General features: G+C 39.6%; 2 protein-coding genes, 1 long non-coding RNA gene and 1 other non-coding gene across 4 annotated transcripts; 1 reads left to right on the top strand and 3 right to left on the bottom strand.

Annotated features, from left to right (window-relative positions):
• Positions 1–624: 624 nt before the first annotated feature.
• On the top strand, positions 625–2,965 carry LOC128634213 (kelch-like protein 10). The gene has a single exon (XM_053684500.1). It carries the CDS (start codon positions 912–914, stop codon positions 2,685–2,687), a length of 1,776 nt encoding a protein of 591 aa, XP_053540475.1. The 5' UTR covers positions 625–911; the 3' UTR covers positions 2,688–2,965.
• Positions 2,966–6,648: 3,683 nt separating this feature from the next.
• LOC128634233 (kinetochore-associated protein 1-like) lies at positions 6,649–7,957 on the bottom strand. Its single transcript, XM_053684537.1, has 3 exons — positions 7,624–7,957; positions 7,412–7,467; positions 6,649–7,318 (listed from the first exon to the last, which is right to left on the bottom strand). Exons 1-3 carry the CDS (start codon positions 7,732–7,734, stop codon positions 7,255–7,257), a joined length of 231 nt encoding a protein of 76 aa, XP_053540512.1. The 5' UTR covers positions 7,735–7,957; the 3' UTR covers positions 6,649–7,254.
• Positions 7,958–8,277: 320 nt separating this feature from the next.
• Positions 8,278–9,914, bottom strand: LOC128634257 (uncharacterized). Its single transcript, XR_008397589.1, has 2 exons — positions 9,838–9,914; positions 8,278–9,376 (listed from the first exon to the last, which is right to left on the bottom strand). It is a non-coding gene; the product is annotated as an uncharacterized LOC128634257 (long non-coding RNA).
• A 7,083-nt stretch (positions 9,915–16,997) lies between these two features.
• Positions 16,998–17,068, bottom strand: trnag-gcc (transfer RNA glycine (anticodon GCC)). Its single transcript has one exon. It is a non-coding gene; the product is annotated as a tRNA-Gly (tRNA).
• Between the last annotated feature and the right edge of the window lie 1,588 nt (positions 17,069–18,656).

The raw sequence follows: 18,656 nt of genomic DNA, 5'->3' as shown, positions 1-18,656 counted from the left end.
ATCAAAGTGTAGTCAGTTAAAAAGATTAAACTATTGAATTGGTATTTATTCATTTAATATTTATTCTTGTTAGAAATATAATGTTAGAAATCTTCATCCTTAATTCTGTCTATAGCAGGAAAAAAAGTGTTATTTAGAGTGTGTAGTGTAATGATATAAAATATCATATGACACTTTTTGTAATAAAATAATATCTGTAATAAAACCTACATAGACCACACTAAGTAAAGAACATAATTAGCATTTCATTTAAAATGTCATGGCGTCAAAACTTATAGCAGAGGTCATCAGTGCAGAATTTATTTCTGGTGTAAAACAGCTAAATGTTTTAAAAGGTTACTTAAAGTGGACAAGTTTAATTACTTTTCTCACCAAAAAGCTGGAAAGGTAATGTTTATCTGTATAAACATCTCTCTATCTATCTATCTATCTATCTATCTATCTATCTATCTATCTATCTATGTATAAAGCTATTAAACAAACAAATAAATAAAAAATATGCAGCCATTATTAACTATTTCATCATCAAGATTTGATCATTTTAATGTAGGATTAATTCTATTTGGGAAATTCAACCTGGGAGGTTTTTTTTTTTTTTTTTTTTAGGAAAATAAACAGTTCTTTACACCAGACGTGTGCATTTTGGACATGTGCAGGATTTAAAGACGTTTTTAAAGCATTTCACAGAGACTGCTCCTGTACTGCAGGTTTCTGTCAGGTTCGCTGCATCCTGTATGTATCCGTGGTTACAGAATTAGAATTGGAACCTTGGAATCATGAGCTGTTATTATTCTGAAATGTGGAATCAGAACATTCCGAGTTGAAAAGCTGATCTGCATCAAGACAATCCACATTCAGAGGAAAGCTGTACATTCAGTAGCTCTGACCTGCATACAAACACTGGATAGAACATGAGTAAACAGAAAGAAGAGAAGGGAATGGAGAGGAAGGTAGATGGGATGTCCTGCAACATCATCAATGAGCTGCGGTTAGAGAAGCAGCTCTGTGACGCAGTCATCGTGGTGGACGGCGCCGAATTCCACGTGCACAAGAACATCCTGTGCGGCTGCAGCCCATACTTCATGGCTCTCTTCACCAACGGCGGGTACCCTCCTGATAAGCTCAGGTACAGCATCCCTAATGTTTCGGCCAAGATAATGGAGCTGATCGTGGAGTACGCGTATATAAGACGTGTTAACATCACGGAGAAAAACGTGTTTAAGCTGCTGATCGCTGCTGATTATCTGTTGGTGAACAGCCTGGTGAACGACTGCTGCACGTTCCTGAAGGCTCAGCTGTGTCCCGAGAACTGCGTTAAGATCTGGCATTTAGCTCACTCCTACTTCTGCGAGAAGTTGAAGCAGCAGGCCTTCCGGTTAATCTTGCACAACTTTGAGGAGATGGTGCGCCTCTCTGAGGAGTTCCTGGATCTGACAGTCGAGCAGCTGAGCGAGATCATCGAGAAGGACGAACTGAACGTGAAACAGGAGAGCGTGGTGTTTGAAGCCATCTTACAGTGGATCAAACATGCGCCATGGAAACGGAAAGCGCACATAGGAGTGTTACTGCCCAGGGTGCGTCTGGGGCTATTGACACACGATTACCTTATGAACAATGTGAGCAACAACATTTTAGTGATGGACGACATGACACGTAAGCCGATCGTCACCAGAGTTCTGATGGGCATCGATGACCTCAACCCGAGCCTTCCCCTCAGCTCTGATCTCCAGAGACTCCGCCTGCCCAGCGCCGTTCTGCTGGCCATCGGTGGCTATGGCCACAAGAATCTCAATACCATAGAAGCATACGATACGCGAGCGGCGCGTTGGGTCAATGTCACATGCGACGACGAGAGTCCACGAGCCTATCATGGGACGGTGTATCTGAACGGCTTCGTGTACTGCATCGGAGGATACGACAGTGTGGATTTCCTCAACAGTGTGAGAAGGTTTGACCCCATCACCAGAACCTGGGCTCAGGTGAACCCCATGCACTCTTGCTGGTGTGACGTGAGCGTGTGTGTGCTGGACAGTCGTATCTATGCGATGGGAGGATTTGATGGCATCAGACAGGTGAAGACGGTGGAGCGATATGAACCTGAGAATGATCGGTGGTGCATGATCGCGCCGATGCATGAACGAAGGGGCGACTCTAGTGCTACAGTACTGAATGGCAAAGTGTACATATGTGGAGGGTTTGACGGGAACGGGTGTTTGTTCACGGGGGAGTATTACAGTCCTCAGATGGGAGCGTGGACCCTCATCACCCCCATGATGATCAGAAGGCGTGGACTGGGCGTGGTTGCGTACGGAGGATGGGTTTACGCTGTCGGGGGAAATGATGGTGTTAATCAAATAAGCAATGTAGAGGTGTATAATCCTCAGACCAACGTGTGGACACAAGGTCCAGCCATGAACAACAAGCGCAGCAGCTTCGGCATTGAGGTGCTGGACGATCTCCTGTTCGTTGCTGGAGGAGAGAACGGCACTACCATCATGGATGAAGTGGAGTGTTATGATAAGCAGACTTCTGAATGGCATGCAGTCAAAAACATGGGGATTTCTCGCCATGCTCTGAGCTGCTGTGTGCTGTCTGGTTTACCCAACATGGCAGAGTACGAGAACAAACTGTCTCTGGAGAACAAACTGTGGAGGGACTTTCCCTGTCCTCAAACACATCCTCGCTGACCGGGACATCAAGACATGACTGGGCTGGAGAGAGAGAGAGAGAGAGAGAGAGAGAGAGAGGGTAAAAAATTAGTTAAAAAGTATACAAGATCCTAGTAAGAAGTCAAAGAAAGTATTAGAAACTAGTGTAGAAAACAAACAATCTGATCATTGTCACTGTTTATAATTCATACTGTTTACTGCTTTTCTTTCTTATTCTTGTCATTTTGTGTGACTTACAGTGTGAGTGAAATTTCCAGCATCTCATTACTGCGTGATGACTTCACGCAGACTGTGTGTGTGTGTGTGAGTGTGTGTGGTGTGTGTGTGTGTATGTGTGATGTGTGTGAGTGTGTGTGTGTGTGTGTGGTGCACTGACCTGTCGTGTGTCCTGCTCTTGGGCGGGGTCACTGGACAGGAGGACGACGGGGGGGATGAGCGGAGGTTGGACTTTGGAGCAGAGGCACAGACAGTGTTGCAGACCGAGCTGCAGCGTAACGGCCGACACCATCCTCAACAACTGGGGCAAGTGTTCTGTCTGGATCTCTATATACACACATCTCCTACACACACTTACAGACAGACAGACAGAGAGAGAAAATGTAACACAGTTGATCTGCTGAAAGTCATGAAACTGTTACACAGTCAGTGTGTAAAATGTAAAGTCTTGATACCGTGTTTTTGGTGTACGATGGTGTATTTGGTGTACAATGGTGTATTTTGTGTACGATGGTGTTTTTGGTGTACGATGGTGTTTTTGGTGTAGGATGGTGTAGGATGGTGTTTTTAGTGTAGGACGGTGTTTTCGTGTAGGATGGTGTAGGATGGTGTTTTTAGTGTAGGACTGTGTTTTTGGTGTACGATGGTGTTTTTGGTGTAGGATGGTGTAGGATGGTGTTTTTGGTGTAGGACGGTGTTTTTGGTGTAGGATGGTGTTTTTGGTGTAGGATAGTGTAGGATGGTGTTTTTGGTGTACGATGGTGTTTTTGGTGTAGGATGGTGTAGGATGGTGTTTTTAGTGTAGGACGGTGTTTTTGGTGTACGATGGTGTTTTTGGTGTAGGATGGTGTAGGATGGTGTTTTTGGTGTAGGATGGTGTTTTTGGTGTAGGATGGTGTAGGATGGTGTTTTTGGTGTAGGATAGTGTAGGACGGTGTTTTTGGTGTAGGATGGTGTTTTTGGTGTAGGATGGTGTTTTTGGTGTAGGACGGTGTTTTTGGTGTACGATGGTGTTTTTGGTGTAGGATGGTGTAGGATGGTGTTTTTAGTGTAGGACGGTGTTTTTGGTGTACGATGGTGTTTTTGGTGTAGGATGGTGGTTAATGACCTTGAAACATTTAAACAGAAATGGGGTGTAAATCAATGTATTTGTGATGTTGATTATAACGGAAATAGTTACATATTTATTTGAGGTTTTTTTTAGTGATAATGTGATGTGCTGAAACATGATGCTTAATTGATTCGTCTTTGAGGGGGAAAAAATTTTTAATCTTTGGTATTAAAGGATATTTTAAAGTCCAGTCCATCCAAGGTTTTTCTCTCTCTCCCCCTGTCTCACCTAGGATTCTCTCTCTCTCCCTCTCTCCAAGGGTTTTCTCTCTCTCACCTAGGGTTCTCTCTCTCTCTCTCTCTCTCACTCTCTGTCTCACCTAGGATTCTCTCTCTCTCTCTCTCTCTCTCTCTCTCTCTCTCTCTCTCTCTCTCTCTCTCTCTCCCCAAAGGTTTTCTCTCCCTCACCTAGGGTTCTCTCTCTCTCTCTCTCTCTCTCTCTCTCTCTCTCTCTCTCTCTCTCTCTCTCTCTCTCTCTGTCTAACCTAGGATTCTCTCTCTCTCCAAGGGTTCTCTCACTCTCTCCCCTCTGCACGCCCCCTCACACTCTTGCGCTCTCTGGATTTCTGTAAAGCTGCTTTCTAGCAATGTCTATTGTTAGAAGTGATTTATAGAAATGAAACTGATGTGAATTAATGTTTTATTATTATCATGAAATAGAATGTTATTGATATTCTACTGACTGTTGTAATCTCAGAGATGCATGATGCCAAATCTGAGACATTTATAAAGCAAGTTTTTTGTGAAATGAAAACATGTTGGTGCTCATAAAATATCCTGTTTCTCAAAAAGTAGTGTGATTAATTGCTTTTAAATGAGCTATCATTTAAGCAGTCTGGAACAAAGTCTAACTTAAAAACTGTGAGGTCAGCATGAAAACTGTGATATTTAGGAACAACTTGCCTGATCTGATTTTTCAGGTAGTTAACCATCTCCTCCACCTGATCAGAACGATCCTTTAACACCAAATGCTTCATGAGGGGCCGAAAGTGCTCGCTCTGCATCAAGCTCTGGTATATTATAATAATATATAACAATAATATATATTAATATTATACTTGCTCAGTTATTTATTGAGAAAAATGATCCAGTATTACATATCTGTGAGGGGTAAAAGTATGTGCACCTGTGCTTTCAGTAAGCGGTGTGATCTCCTTGTGCAGTAATAACTGCAGATAAACGTTTGGGGTAACTGTTGATCAGTCCTGCACATCGACTTGGAGGATTTTTATCCCGTTCCTCAGTCCAGAACAGCTTCAACTCTAGGATGTTGGTAGGTTTTCTCACATGAACTGCTTGCTTCAGGCTCTTCCACAACATTTCTACTGTATTAAGGTCAGGACTTTGACTTGGCCATTCCAGAACATTAACTTTATTTTTCTTTAATCATTCTTTGGAATGACACGTGTGCTCAGGGTTATTGTCTTGCTGCATGACCCACTTTCTCTTGAGATTCAGTTCACAGACAGATATCCTGATATTTCCCTTTAGAAATCGCTATCCTGGTCCAGATGTAGCAAAACAGGCCCAAACCATGATACTACCACCAGCATGTTTCACAGATGGGGTGAGGTTCTTGTGCTGGAATTCAGTGTTTTCCTTTCTCCAATCATAACGCTTCTCATTTAAACCAAAAATTCTCTTTTTGTCTCATCCATCCACAAAACATTTTTCCAACATCCTTCTGTTTTGTCCACATGATTTTTAGCAGACTGCAGAAGGTCAGCACTGTTCTTTTTGAGACCACTGGCTTTCTCCTTGCAACCCTGCCATGTACACCATTGTTGTTGTTCAGTGTTCTCCTGATGGTAGACTCATGAATATTAGCCAATGTGAGAGGGCCTTTAGCTGCTTAGAAATTACCCTGGGTTCCTTTGTGACCTCGCAGTCTATTAAATATCTTCATTTTGAGGAGATCTTTATTTGACCCTACTGCAGGGGAGGGTAACAATGGTCATGAATTTCCTCCGTTTGTACACAAACTGTCTGTGTATTGGTGGAGTCCAAACTGTTTAGAGATGGTTTTGTAACCTTTTCCAGACTGATCAGCATTAACAACCCTTTTTCTGAGGTCCTCAGAAATCTCCTTTGTTCATGCCATGATACACTTCCACAAATATGTTGTGAAGATCAGACTCTTACAGATCCCTGTTCTTCGTCATCCCATTGATTGAAGACACCTGACTCTAATTTCACTTTAAGATTAACTGCTAATCCTAGATGTTCACATACTTTTGCCACTATCAGATTTGTAATATTGGATCATTTTCCTTTATAAATAAATGACCAAGTACAATCTTTTTGTCTCATTTGTTTAACTGGGTTCTCTTTATCTACTTTTAGGACTTGTGTGAAAATCTGATGATGTTTTAGGTCATATTTCTGCAGATATAAATAAAAGTCTGTTTGCTGTACACATATTACCAGTATCCAGTGTTTTTCAAAATAAAATCTTATCGCTTGATAGCGTAGAACCTCGTACTCCAAACACAAATCTGCTACTAGACACGCAGCATACACACATACAGTAGAGACAAATATTGATTATAAAATAACAAGGTGTCTACAAGGTGAATGAGGCAGAGCAGCGCACAGCTGCGGTGTTCAAAGGTCAGTCTGAGACCGGATCTTCCCAACAGCTGAGAAAAGAACAACAACAACAAAAAAAGACAGACTAACGTGCTCATTCTAAACATTATCGTTTTTATTGTAATAACTTCTACAGGGACTTCTACAGGAAGTGTACTGATTATTCAGACTAGTCGCTGCAGCCCAAACATAAATTATATGAAGTGTAACTATATACAGATAACGTTATTTAGTATTAATGTAATAAATCATTGTGTACTTTGTTTTTCTTTAAAAAAAAGTTAGTGTTAGGTTTTACACACCAGTATAATGTGTCAAGTCTGATAAGTAATGCTTAGTTTTCCAGATATACTTTCCTCATATGGGACGAGGCGTATGAATGAATGCTGACGTTCATTCATCCAGTAAATGAAAGGTTTGTTGCAAATGACCATGACGATAAACTGCTGTCCATCAGAAATTGTAGGAGGCAGGTATACATGTATATGGGCTTGGAGGGAAGGTAGGATGAAGGAGTTATAAATAATAATTACAGTGTTAATGTACATGTAAACTTTAGAGCTTTGATTTTACCCACTGGCCCTTTAAATTATACTAATACTGTATAAAATGGGAAGAAATCATATACATGCTGAAGAAACAGCTATATAATTTACCTTTGTCTTTGCACTCAGGATGGGACTGAGCAGACATACCTCATATCCATGGAGTGCATCTGCAGCAAATACACCACTCTGTAAAACAGAAGAAAAGAAATGTGCATAGAAAACACTTTTCTCTGATGGGAAACAGAGCTGTGAAGTATAATGGAGGAGTTTTTAGTTCACCTCATGAGATCAGGATCCTCAGTAAGATCAGTCACAGAGTCCTGGTACTGGAGGTCCTGTAGTGACAAACACTGGTACTAATAATCGCGCAATAATCTGTGCCTTTATGGGGGTTTTAAATTTAAATTTAGTTGCTTTGTTTGATAAGATGCTTTGAGAATTATTCCTCAGTTTTCAGCCAGTTTTCCTGCGTGTGTTTGAAAACCTCTTACCTTGCCATTTGTCTGCCCTGGTGTGCAAAGCCACTTCTCTAGAAGGATATTACTGATATTGAGATGGTCAGCACCGTTAATGGGTACAATCTCTTTAGCCACTGCGTGCATTTCTGGTCAGGCAAACAAAAGTGGCACAGAAAACATGTGATGAGTAAATGCTGTTGTTAAAAACTGTTTAAAGCAGACTTTTGTTATACACCCTAGGGCTAGGGGTCGACCGATAGTGGATTTTACTGATACCAGTAACCAAGTCGGGCAGAAGTTTTAAACTGATACTGAATGAAAACACTCGAAGTAAAATATTCCTGAACTTTATTACAAAAATAAAGTACTGAAGGACCATGAAAATGTACTGCACATTTTAAAATGAAATATATATTAACTATTAATAAACATTAATTTAATGTAGCACTCTGTTAGATTTCCAAGTGTCTCAGGAATCTCATATTTATGTCTTCAGATCTCCATCAGTCCTATCAGCCTGTTCTACCATTACTTCTATTAACTTTTAGTTCTGTGCTGCTATGAGCTAGAAAGTGTGGTTTACCGCAGAGTTCAGGCCTGGAGAGTCCAAATGAACACACACACACACACACACACACACACACACACACACACACACACACACACACACACACACACACACACACGTTCACAGAGACTTCTGGTTTATTTCATGCAAAACAAAAGTATTTATACACATTGATAAGAAGCAGTGCGTTTCTACTGGTCCAGGTGTCAGACAGATTTAAACAAAACACACAGCACATAGTCATAATACAAAATATGTCCTGTGTCATGTTGACATGGAAATACATAATATAACCAAGGATAGCAGTTGATCAGCTTATTTAAAGAGGTTATTAAATGAATACAAGGTAATTAAACGAATACATTCATCATAGGTATTTGATAGCAGTTCATAATATAAGAGTACATGATAAGAGAATTTCCCTTCACACTCCAAATAACAAATAAAAATAGAGATGTCCAAAATGAATTAAAAAACACTTCAAATAACAAGAATGAGTTTTTATTTCTCCTCTAGAGGTCACTCTCGTGCTGGATAATGACATCGGACAGTTCTCAGCCGCTGCTGCAAGGGACGCAGTCGAGCTCTACCAAGGGCTGCATGGTTCTCAATGAAATAGGAAACTTTTTTTTTTTGGCTTGAGCAATTATTCGATTCTTACATTACTTACGGAGGTTGCATTTGAACAGACAATAAGGAAATGTAAAGCTTCAGTGCTCCGAGTTTGACAGCAAAAAATTCACATCTTGATCTACACCATGAAAAAAAATTCCGTACTTTCTCCAGACTTTCCAGAACCGTGCCTCGCTTGCTGACAGGCACATCATGATTCTAAATGACCAGCAACATCAGTACATCAACCCTAACCTTTCATGAGTCCACACTTTCATGAGTATAACCATTAAAAAAAGAGGCTATTGTACATCCTAATAAATATTCAAGTTGCAATCAAAATGGTGCGTGATTGCTTGAGTATTGGTGCTTAGGGTCTGCATGGTCAGATTTACTCTCACCAGGGGAGGTCTGTCCAGCAGGACTCTTCACGTGCTCCACCACTGAGCTGTGCTCGAACAGAGACACGATGACACAGCCGGGCAGTCCCGTGAGCTTCAGCAGCTTGGGGCAGTCCAGCTGAAAAGTCATGAACACGTTCTCTGTGGCTGACCGCTGATACTGCAGCTTCGAGGTGAAGCTCTCTCCCCTCGTCTGTAGCTCCTCCTACACACACACACACACACACACACACACACGAAACAAATCCATAAACAAGTGCATTCAATAGATCATAAAGTTAGTAGAGTCATTTATGCTGTATTAAATATATACACTATAGAAAATATAAAATGATGCCTAATATTTTTGTAATAGTTGTTAGTCAACAAAAGAGCCTCTCTGTAAATGCAACAGCACTGCAAAAGAAAAAACAAAGCAGCGACCAGTTATATTACAGCGCAGAATAAAACTAAGACAAACCTGTATTCATGGAAATGACATGACTTTAAGGCTTAACCAAGATAAGTGGGAAAACAGTTTGGTCAGTAGCGATGGGAAGGAAAGACATCATTGTAAAATTTGTTTATAAACAAACAACTAAAGATTCATCTATAAAAGAATTAAAATAAAAACTCATACATATATAGATTTATTTTATAAAGCATCTTATTCCTGTGGTAACAAACCTGTAGCGTATCAGACTTCAGCAATGTGTGTACGAGGTCCAAGCTGAATTTCAAACACACGGTTCTCTCTGCACCTGTAAACAAAGCAGTGGGGCAAATTTCTATATTTATAATAAATAAATCTATTCATGATACATTAATATAATCAGTGATTAGACAAGGTTTAGAGAGGCCAATCGTAACAAAACTCAGTGGAGCGGTTTGACTCTTGACCCCAGAGGTCTGTGCTCAATTTGAACCCAAACGGCCACTGGGAGGCACCATCACATTTTGTTTTGTGTGTGTGGATTTTATATCATGTGATGTTTCCCACAAACACAAATTCTTTATATCAAATTGTAGATCTCCTTATTTTGAACAACTGTGCCTCAAGAACCACTGCTGTCAATCAACTTGCTGTCAACTCATACTTACATGCACACACATTATGCACACACATGAACTGGTGTGACTAACAGACCAGATCTTGTGCGATTTGTAAAAATAAATAAATAAAATTATTATATGAGCACAGTGACAGGGGCACTTTCATAAAGTTTTGCATAAGGTCCCCAGATGTTTAGGACAGTCACTGGATTTAGTTTTACACATTAATTTATAAATATCTATTGAATAAAAATGAAGCCATGTTTTTCATAATTGATGTACAGATAGGTGGCAAATTAAAGGAACACCCTTAAGAAAGGAGTTAGGGGTGAGGGCATTTTTCTGGCATGGTTTGGGTCCACTTATCCCCTTAAAGGAAATGGTCACTGCACATCAATATAAAGTGGTTTTGAATGATCACCTTTTTTCCTATGATGAAGCATTTCTATCCTGTTACAAACGGACAATGCACCATCCATAGGGCACAAGGGGTCAATGAATGGTTAATGATGTGAAGGATATGTCATGGCCTGACCTGATCTCAACCCAGTTGAACATCTATGGGAGATTTTAGACCAATGTGTTATGTCTATGTGATGTCTTCATTATTATCAAGACAGCAATTGATGATCTTTTGGAACAATAGTGTACCATTCCAGCAGTACAATTCCAGAGACTTCTAGAATCAATGCCAAGGCACATTGAAGCTGTCCTGGGAATACATGGTGGCTGAACACTGTTTATTAAGACACTGTTAATTTTCCCTTTAATTTCTCACCCATCTGTATAATGTCACTGTCACATGGAAACCTAGAATCTCCAGATTTGATCATTTTTCCTTCTTTAAGTTCTTTATAAAACAGTGCTATTGGTCACCCTTTACATTTAACTGTGGGTTTCACAAATATTTAACAAATGAAAAGTATTAAAAAGTGTTTGTGACTAAATCTCAATCTCTAAAACTTAGACATTGTCTCAAAGCAGCTTTACAGAAATATCAACATGGTATACAGATATTAAAGGCGCGAATTTATCCCAACTGAGAAAGTTATTGAGTGGCGACGGTGGCAAGGAAAAACTCCCTAAGATGTTTTAAGAGGAAGAAACCTTGAGAGGAACCCGACTCAGAAGGGAACCCGTCCTCATCTGGGTAACAACAGATATTGTGAAAAAGTTAATTATAGATTTATATGAAGTCTGTATGGCGTTAGGAGCAGCCGTAGTCCCAGCAGTCTGGAATTAAAGAAGATTTGAGCTCCATCCAGAGGCAGAAAGGATCTGGATCTCTAGTATCTCCATAAATTCGTGTGGGGCTTGGTGAAAGGAGAGAGGGAGAAAAAAGATTATTATGACTGCGAAGTAGTAGAACAGAATCTAGTCAGGGTAGGCTTGAGTAAACAAATACGTTTTAAGCCTAGACTTAAACACTGAGACTGTGTCTGAGTCCCGAACACTAATAGGAAGACTAATAAGAGAAAGCTCTTCCCCCTGCTGTAGCCTTCACTATTCAAGGTACCTTCTTCTTCTTGTTTCAGCTATATTTCTGCCACCTGTAAGTCAGAATGGCAAAATTCTTGACTGTAATATCACTCAGGTAAAAGAAATAAGTCAATGAATTAATAAATAACAGTAAACTGATTTTCTGCTATTTTCATGGAACTATTAATAGAGATTTTAGTGTATTTAATACAAATTATATCACACTGCTGTTGCACTCTGGAATCTGATAGGTCAGAAGGTCTGAAGGCTGCAATTCATATCTCAGGTTCTCATTGTAATAAGTTATCCTTTCTATGATAGCAAATCATTCACAGAGACTTCTCTGGCAAACATTCCACATAATCAAAGTCTAATAAACAGATTTGTGCTATACTACTTTAATAAAAACCTTTTAGTCATTGATATGGTGAAGCTATCTATAAGGAGGTGTTTATTTAAGATTTATGGAAAGAGACTCGGGCCACAGATTGCTCCAGATTCTCTGAATTTTTTCATGATATGATGTGCTGTAGATGATGAGATATTCATAGCCTTCACAATTTTACATCGAGGAGCATTATTCTGAAATTGTTCCACAAATTGTAGATGTAGTTTTTCTCAGATTGGTGTACAGAGGCCCATCTTTACTTCTGAAAGACTCCGCCTCTCTAAGATACTCTTTTTATACCCAATCATGTTAATGACGTGTTGCCAGTTAACATAATTAGTAGCACAATGTTCCTCCAGCTGTTTCTTTTTAGTACTTACTGTTCCAGCCTTCTGTTTCCCCGTCCAAATTATTTTGAGACATGTTGCACCCATAAATTCAAAGTTACCTATTTATTCCCTGCTTTTTTTTGTCTTTTTACATTCGCGGAGAACGCGTTTAAATGACAACTCTGTCTAACATACACAAAGAGTCACTCTAAGAGTCACTTCACTTCATTCTTGTTGCAATATTAATAATGTATGGTACATTACCTTAATCTTTGAAATTTCAACTAACATTAGAAATAAATTTCTATTCTCATCACTGCTCCTACACAGCAAATTGAGCAGAGTTAAATTTTTGGTGTTTATGAACAGAATCAATCTACCTCTACTTGGAATTGATCTAACTCTGTATGTTGTCTAATCTGTTAGATTTCACACTGTACCATGAAACAGTTGGTGTCAAAATGGAGTGTTATAACTGTTTTCTAGAAATCAACTCTGATAGTGTCACCCCTTTGGTGGAACGCACCATTAGGAGTGACTGACCTAGATCAGACTGAGCGACTTTCCAGTATCGGCAGAAGATAGTCGGTGAGGATGCATCATCTTCAGTCCTGGATTTGTTCCCTCGTTTCCTTGCTGTATCTGGATTGGTAAGAAAATCTTTAGCTTTGGAAGTAGTTTTGAAAAGGAAATTTTCTCTGTAGTTATTAAAGGAGTTCACTGGTACAGTAAAGAAAGGAGTTGTTCAGTGATCACCATAACAACAACAGGCCGGTGCAAACTGAGAAATTCAACGTTCTAATCTTTTATATCCCAAATGTATGCATAAATAACACAGCAGATCTTAATTTTTAGTATTTGAGCTTTTATCCATTTATGTCCGTTGTGTTTAAACCTGTATAAACCTTGTTTAAAGATCGACCACGATTTCTCCATGATGTTTGGTGACAAAGTGTCTCAGAAGTTCCTGGCAAAGTGGTCAACATTCTTCAAGCCAAACATCATTGCAGACTGCAAAACTCTTAAGAATATGGGCGAGCTGCTGTCAGGAACTGAACCTGAATCTGAGGACTACAATGGTCAGTATAAACTGTTTTGTATTTTAAAAATGTTCCAGTCTTTAAAAAAATAATTAAAGAGAGATTGCTGCAGCGAGATTAACAGCCTTGAATATGTTCACATGTTTTGTATGTAAATCACACTTCAGAACTTGTTTGGTTCTTTGTCAACATTTAAAATTTCAACATGGTTTATATCCTAGCAAAAAGTTACATTTAAAATGTGGAGAGCCAGGTTGCCCGTTATCATTTTGTGCTTATAGTGGCTTCCGAAATCACCTCAGCAAGGTACATAGTCACACTATTGATCAAGAGATCGATACTAATCAGGATCTTTCCACTCAGGGAGAATATGAGGCGGAATGTTCAAATGATCGCCCAAATTCTGTTGCCACTTTACATCCTTCACAAAGTTCTGTTGTTACTGAAGTCAGCTTCAATGTGTGGATCAATTGTTGCTTCAATGGAAGAAGTTGTTAATGATGTTAAAATCCAAGCACGAGATGCAGTTCTTAAAACTATTACTCCTGAAAGTACAAGTTCAGACACTTGTAGAAGAATAAATCACTGTTTTGATCAATTAGGTAATCTGATCTGTGATCACCATACTCTATTCAAAGAATTGTTTCCTGACAAGAGGTCGATTCCCAAGCACCACTTGATGATGCACTATCTGAGATGCATAAAAAAATCGGACCTCTTATCCATATGTGGTGAATGTGATTTGAAGCTAAGCACCATATTTTCAAAAGATGTTGCAAAAATTTCAAGAATCTCATTAAATCATTATTGAAGCAACATCAACGTCAATTGGCATTTAACTGTGAAAATGATTGTTTTAGAAGGTTTGAATTTGGTCCTACATCAAAAACCATCTGTAACTTGCAAGGTGGGGAAGAACTCAGTCAGACATTATATTTAGAAGCCTGTTTGAGTGTTACAAGTAAAAAGTGGGTCAGACATTATGGTACTGAGTATCAGGTTGGTGTGTTCATATGCACTGGATGTACCTATGATCTCCCTGTGTTCAAAAAGATCTGTTATATAATAATATATGAAGAGAGTGCTTTCATTATTTCCTGCAATGTAAAAACGATGTACTATGATGACCACTTCAATGCATACTGTATAGAAGATAACCAAATGGATGAGTTTTCTGTCATCTCTGTGAATGAACTGACACACTTTAGGCCATTTGACCAGCAGTGCTCTAATGAGAATAAACAAACAGAGTACATAGTGCCCAATTGTTATATTTAGAAAGACTTGACCTGAGGGGTCAGTAATGTTAACGCCCTTGAAAAAAGAAAACTATTATAAAGCAACCAACTTGTTTTTTTTCTTTATTTGCCTTTTAGATTTGTAATCATTTAAATGTTATTTTAATTGTGCAGTAGCATATTAACACTTTATAGTGTTAGAGGCAACTCATTTAATAGTATTCAATTAACACTATGAGATTTAATGAATTACTCCTATGAGAATTAATTTCTAACACTACACACTGGTGTTGAGAAACTAACACTTGAGTAGTGTTCAATTTCAACTATACAAAGAGTTGATTTGAACTCTATTAAAGTGTTAAAATGACACTGTGGAGTGTGGACCCCTCCGGACACTTTAAAAGTGTTGAAATGAAACTCCAATAGAGTGGATTTGTTTCTGTTGATTTTGCTGTGTATGTATATTTTATAATGTTAAAGTGCACACCTTGATTTCGATTATAATAACATTATTAATGTATTTCTAATGTTATTAGACATGTCATTCTCATCACTGCTCCTAGATAACTTAGTGTTCCCTAGGTGGCCTCATCTATTTCACTTCGAGAATATCCACAAATAGGGAAGAACATTACCTTTATCTTTGTAATGTATACAATAATGATCATGAACGGGTTAAAAAGGGGACACAGTAATATAAACCATGTAATATTTCTTACCCAACTCGGGCCTAACTACAAATGTACTCTTATGACAGAATACCGCTGCTGGGAAATTGCTGTTCCCGAGGTTGGGCACAGGAGGGCAGTCAAGCTCCATCCAGCACAACACACAACGCCACCTGAAGCAGAAGGTAGGTTTGGGCTATTTTACAGACACAACTCATTACTGTGCATTGTATTGTTCGGACATAACCACAATTAACGGCTCTTCTATAAAAACAAACATTATGTAATACTCATAGCACTATATTTATCATAAAAATACAAAATTAATAACTAACCTTTTTCTAATGTTGATAGAAAGCCTTTTACATCATTTACACACACAGATATATATATATATATATATATATATATATATATATATATATATATATATATATATATATATATATATATATATATATATATATATATATATATATATATATATATATATATATCCTTTTCTCTCCATACCACGTTCTAATATTTAAACTGGACACACGAGGGCAGTCAAGCTCCATCTAGCACAAGACACAACGCCGCCTGGAACAGAAGGCAGATTTGGGCTACTGTACACAGACACAGCGCATTGTCTAGTTTTCACATAAGGACAATACACGGCTCTTCTGCACTGTTCATCATCATCTATATATATGTGGCCGAGAGGTTAAGGCGAGGGACTGCTAATCCGTTGTGCTCTGCACGCGTGGGTTCGAATCCCATCCTCGTTGCAAACTTGTTACTTTGCCTCTTCTTTCCAGCAATATCTGGCTTTGTTGCAGTCTGTCTCACACCTACAAATAGGAAGCTTTGTACAGGTCCCTGAGCTAGCACTAGATACGGTGGAGAAATGTGAAAAGCTAGCACTGTGGCTACGTGTTTCACAACCGTGAACTGTATTTCAATGCTTTTTGGCCACAGCTGCTGTAAGGCTCTTGCGTCTCTGGAGGTCCGTCAACGCAGAACGCATTCCGCAGTCCAGACGACAGGGGCAAAGAACCTGCACCGAAACCTCTTTATTGCTCCACACACCGGGATGTAATTTCACATGCGTGAGCTATGTCAGCAAGAGGTTAAGGTGATGAACTGCCAATCCGCTGTGCACAGCCCATGTGGGTTTGGACCCTATTTTTCTTGTAAAGACCTTGCTTAAGCGCATTCCGTAAAGGAAGCGTGCATGGTGCAGACACTGTTGGCGTCTGCATGAGCATTTAGTCTGAAGGGGAAATTAGGGTAAGGTGTTTTCAATCAACGGGATGACAATCAGGTGTGAGTGAGCACCCTGTCTTATTTGAAGAACAGGGATCTATCAAAGTCTGATCTTCACAACACATGTTTGTGGAAGTGTATCATGGTATGAAAAAAGGAAATTTGTGAGGATCTCAGAAAAAGAGTTGTTGATGCTCATCAGGCTGGAAAATTTCCAAAAAAAAAAAAAAAAACTCTCTAAAGTGTTTGGACTCCACCAATCCACAGTCAGACAGATTGTGTTCAAATGAAGGAAATTCACGAGCATGGTTACCCTCCCTATGGAGTTCGTCTAGTTTGGGCAGAAGTGATCAGGCTTGTAATGTTCTTTTGGTGAAGGCTTAACTTTCAAAACTCACTACTGCATTGGCCGGGAACTGAATCCGGGCCTCCCGCATGGCAGGCGAGAATTCTACCACTGAACCACCAATGCTTAGTTTAAATAACTAAAGATTTCGCAGAGTAAGCTGTTCAGGTAAGTATTGTGCTGTTCAGCAATTTGGTTTCAGATTTGAAAAGGAGAATCCCAAGTCTCTTCCTTATTTCAGCAGCAGTCACACACTATATTTCCAGATACTGTATAATATTATAATATCTCCTCTCTGCTCAACACGCATGTAATACAGTCTACATACCGTAGAGCAGTGTTTTTCAACCACTGTGCCGTGGCACACTAGTGTGTCGTGAGAGATCGTCAGGCGTGCCGTGAGAAATTGTCCAATTTCACTTAGTCATAAATTCTTATTTATTAAAATTTATTCATTATTATCTGCAAATAATAAGCCATGGTTGAGTGTCTGTGCTGTAATATAGTGACTGGCAGAGTAATGTAATATTCGTCCGGGTGGCAGCAGGTAATTGCCTCCTACCTTCTTAGAGACAAGAGAATTAGTGACACATGCGACAGGTCGTGGTGGCAGTGATGGAGAAGTTTTTAAAAAGGAAACATGCAAACTCCGAACTGGGCCCTGGACAAGACTGTGACCCAGGTGAAGGGCCTAGTATGAGTGGTGGTAAAAAGAAAGCAAAGACGGTGAGCTCGAGGCAATACAGCGAAAGTTATCTTTCGTTAGGATTTACTTTCACCAGCGATGAGATGACCCCGACTCCATTATGCTTGGTGTGTGGCGAGAAGCTGTCCAATAGTGCCATGGTGCCAAGCAAGCTTAAACGCTATCTCCAAGCGAAACACCCGTCGCTTCAAAACAAGCCGATGGACTATTTTGTTTGCCTGTGTGAAAACACCGAAGCAGGCAACATTAATGAGAAAAACCAAAAAGGTAAATTAGAAAGCCCTCAAAGCTAGTTGCTGAACTTGTAGCTAAATGAAAAAAGTCCCACACTGTGGCAGAGACGTTAATACTACCTGCCTGCAAAGACACTGTCAACGAGATACTCGGCCCTGACGCGGTTAAAGACATATCTAAACTCCCGCTCTCAGATAACACAATCGCCAGACGTACTGATGATATGTCTACAGACATCGAAAGCCATGTTTTGGAAAAGATACGCATCAGTAGTAAATTTGCGTTGCAACCTGATGAGTCTAGAGATATTCTCAGCTCTTGGCCAATGTGCGTTTTGTGGATGGAGATGCCATTAGAGAAAACTTCCTATTTTGTAAGGCACTGCCAGAAAAAACAACAGGAGAGGAATTTTTTTGGGTCAAATTGACCAGGGAGGACTTGCGTGGGAAAATTGCACAAGTGTTTGCACTGATGGAGCTGCAGCCATGGTCGGGCACACCTAAGGCTTTGTTAGCAGAGTGAAGGAAAGAAACCCAGATCTTATTGTTACACACTGTTTTCTGCACCGTGAGGCCTTCATGCAAAGACTTTACCAGCAGAACTAGTTCCTGTGGTGGATGATGTTGTGCACATAGGGAACTTTGTAAAGACACAACCTTTGAAAAGTTGTATATTTGCATCTTTGTGTGAGGAAATGTGAGCGGAGCATAAAGCCTTATTGCTCCATACGGAGGTCCGATGGTCGTAGCGTGACAAGTTGCTGGCCCATGTGTA

This window comes from Ictalurus punctatus, chromosome 12 (assembly GCF_001660625.3).
Source record: "Ictalurus punctatus breed USDA103 chromosome 12, Coco_2.0, whole genome shotgun sequence".
Lineage (NCBI taxonomy): Eukaryota > Metazoa > Chordata > Actinopteri > Siluriformes > Ictaluridae > Ictalurus > Ictalurus punctatus.
The sequence above is the reverse complement of the archived record's forward strand: the minus strand, read 5'-3'. Positions and strand labels throughout refer to the sequence as shown.

Coding starts and splice junctions, on each gene's coding strand:
- LOC128634233 (XM_053684537.1), bottom strand. CDS start 7,734: ATGCACGCAGTGGCTAAAGAGATTGTACCCATTAACGGTGCTGACCAT. Junction 7,468..7,623: donor CAGGGCAGACAAATGGCAAG/GTAAGAGGTTTT, acceptor TTGTCACTACAG/GACCTCCAGTACCAGGACTC. Junction 7,319..7,411: donor GAGGATCCTGATCTCATGAG/GTGAACTAAAAA, acceptor TCTGTTTTACAG/AGTGGTGTATTTGCTGCAGA.
- LOC128634213 (XM_053684500.1), top strand. CDS start 912: ATGAGTAAACAGAAAGAAGAGAAGGGAATGGAGAGGAAGGTAGATGGG.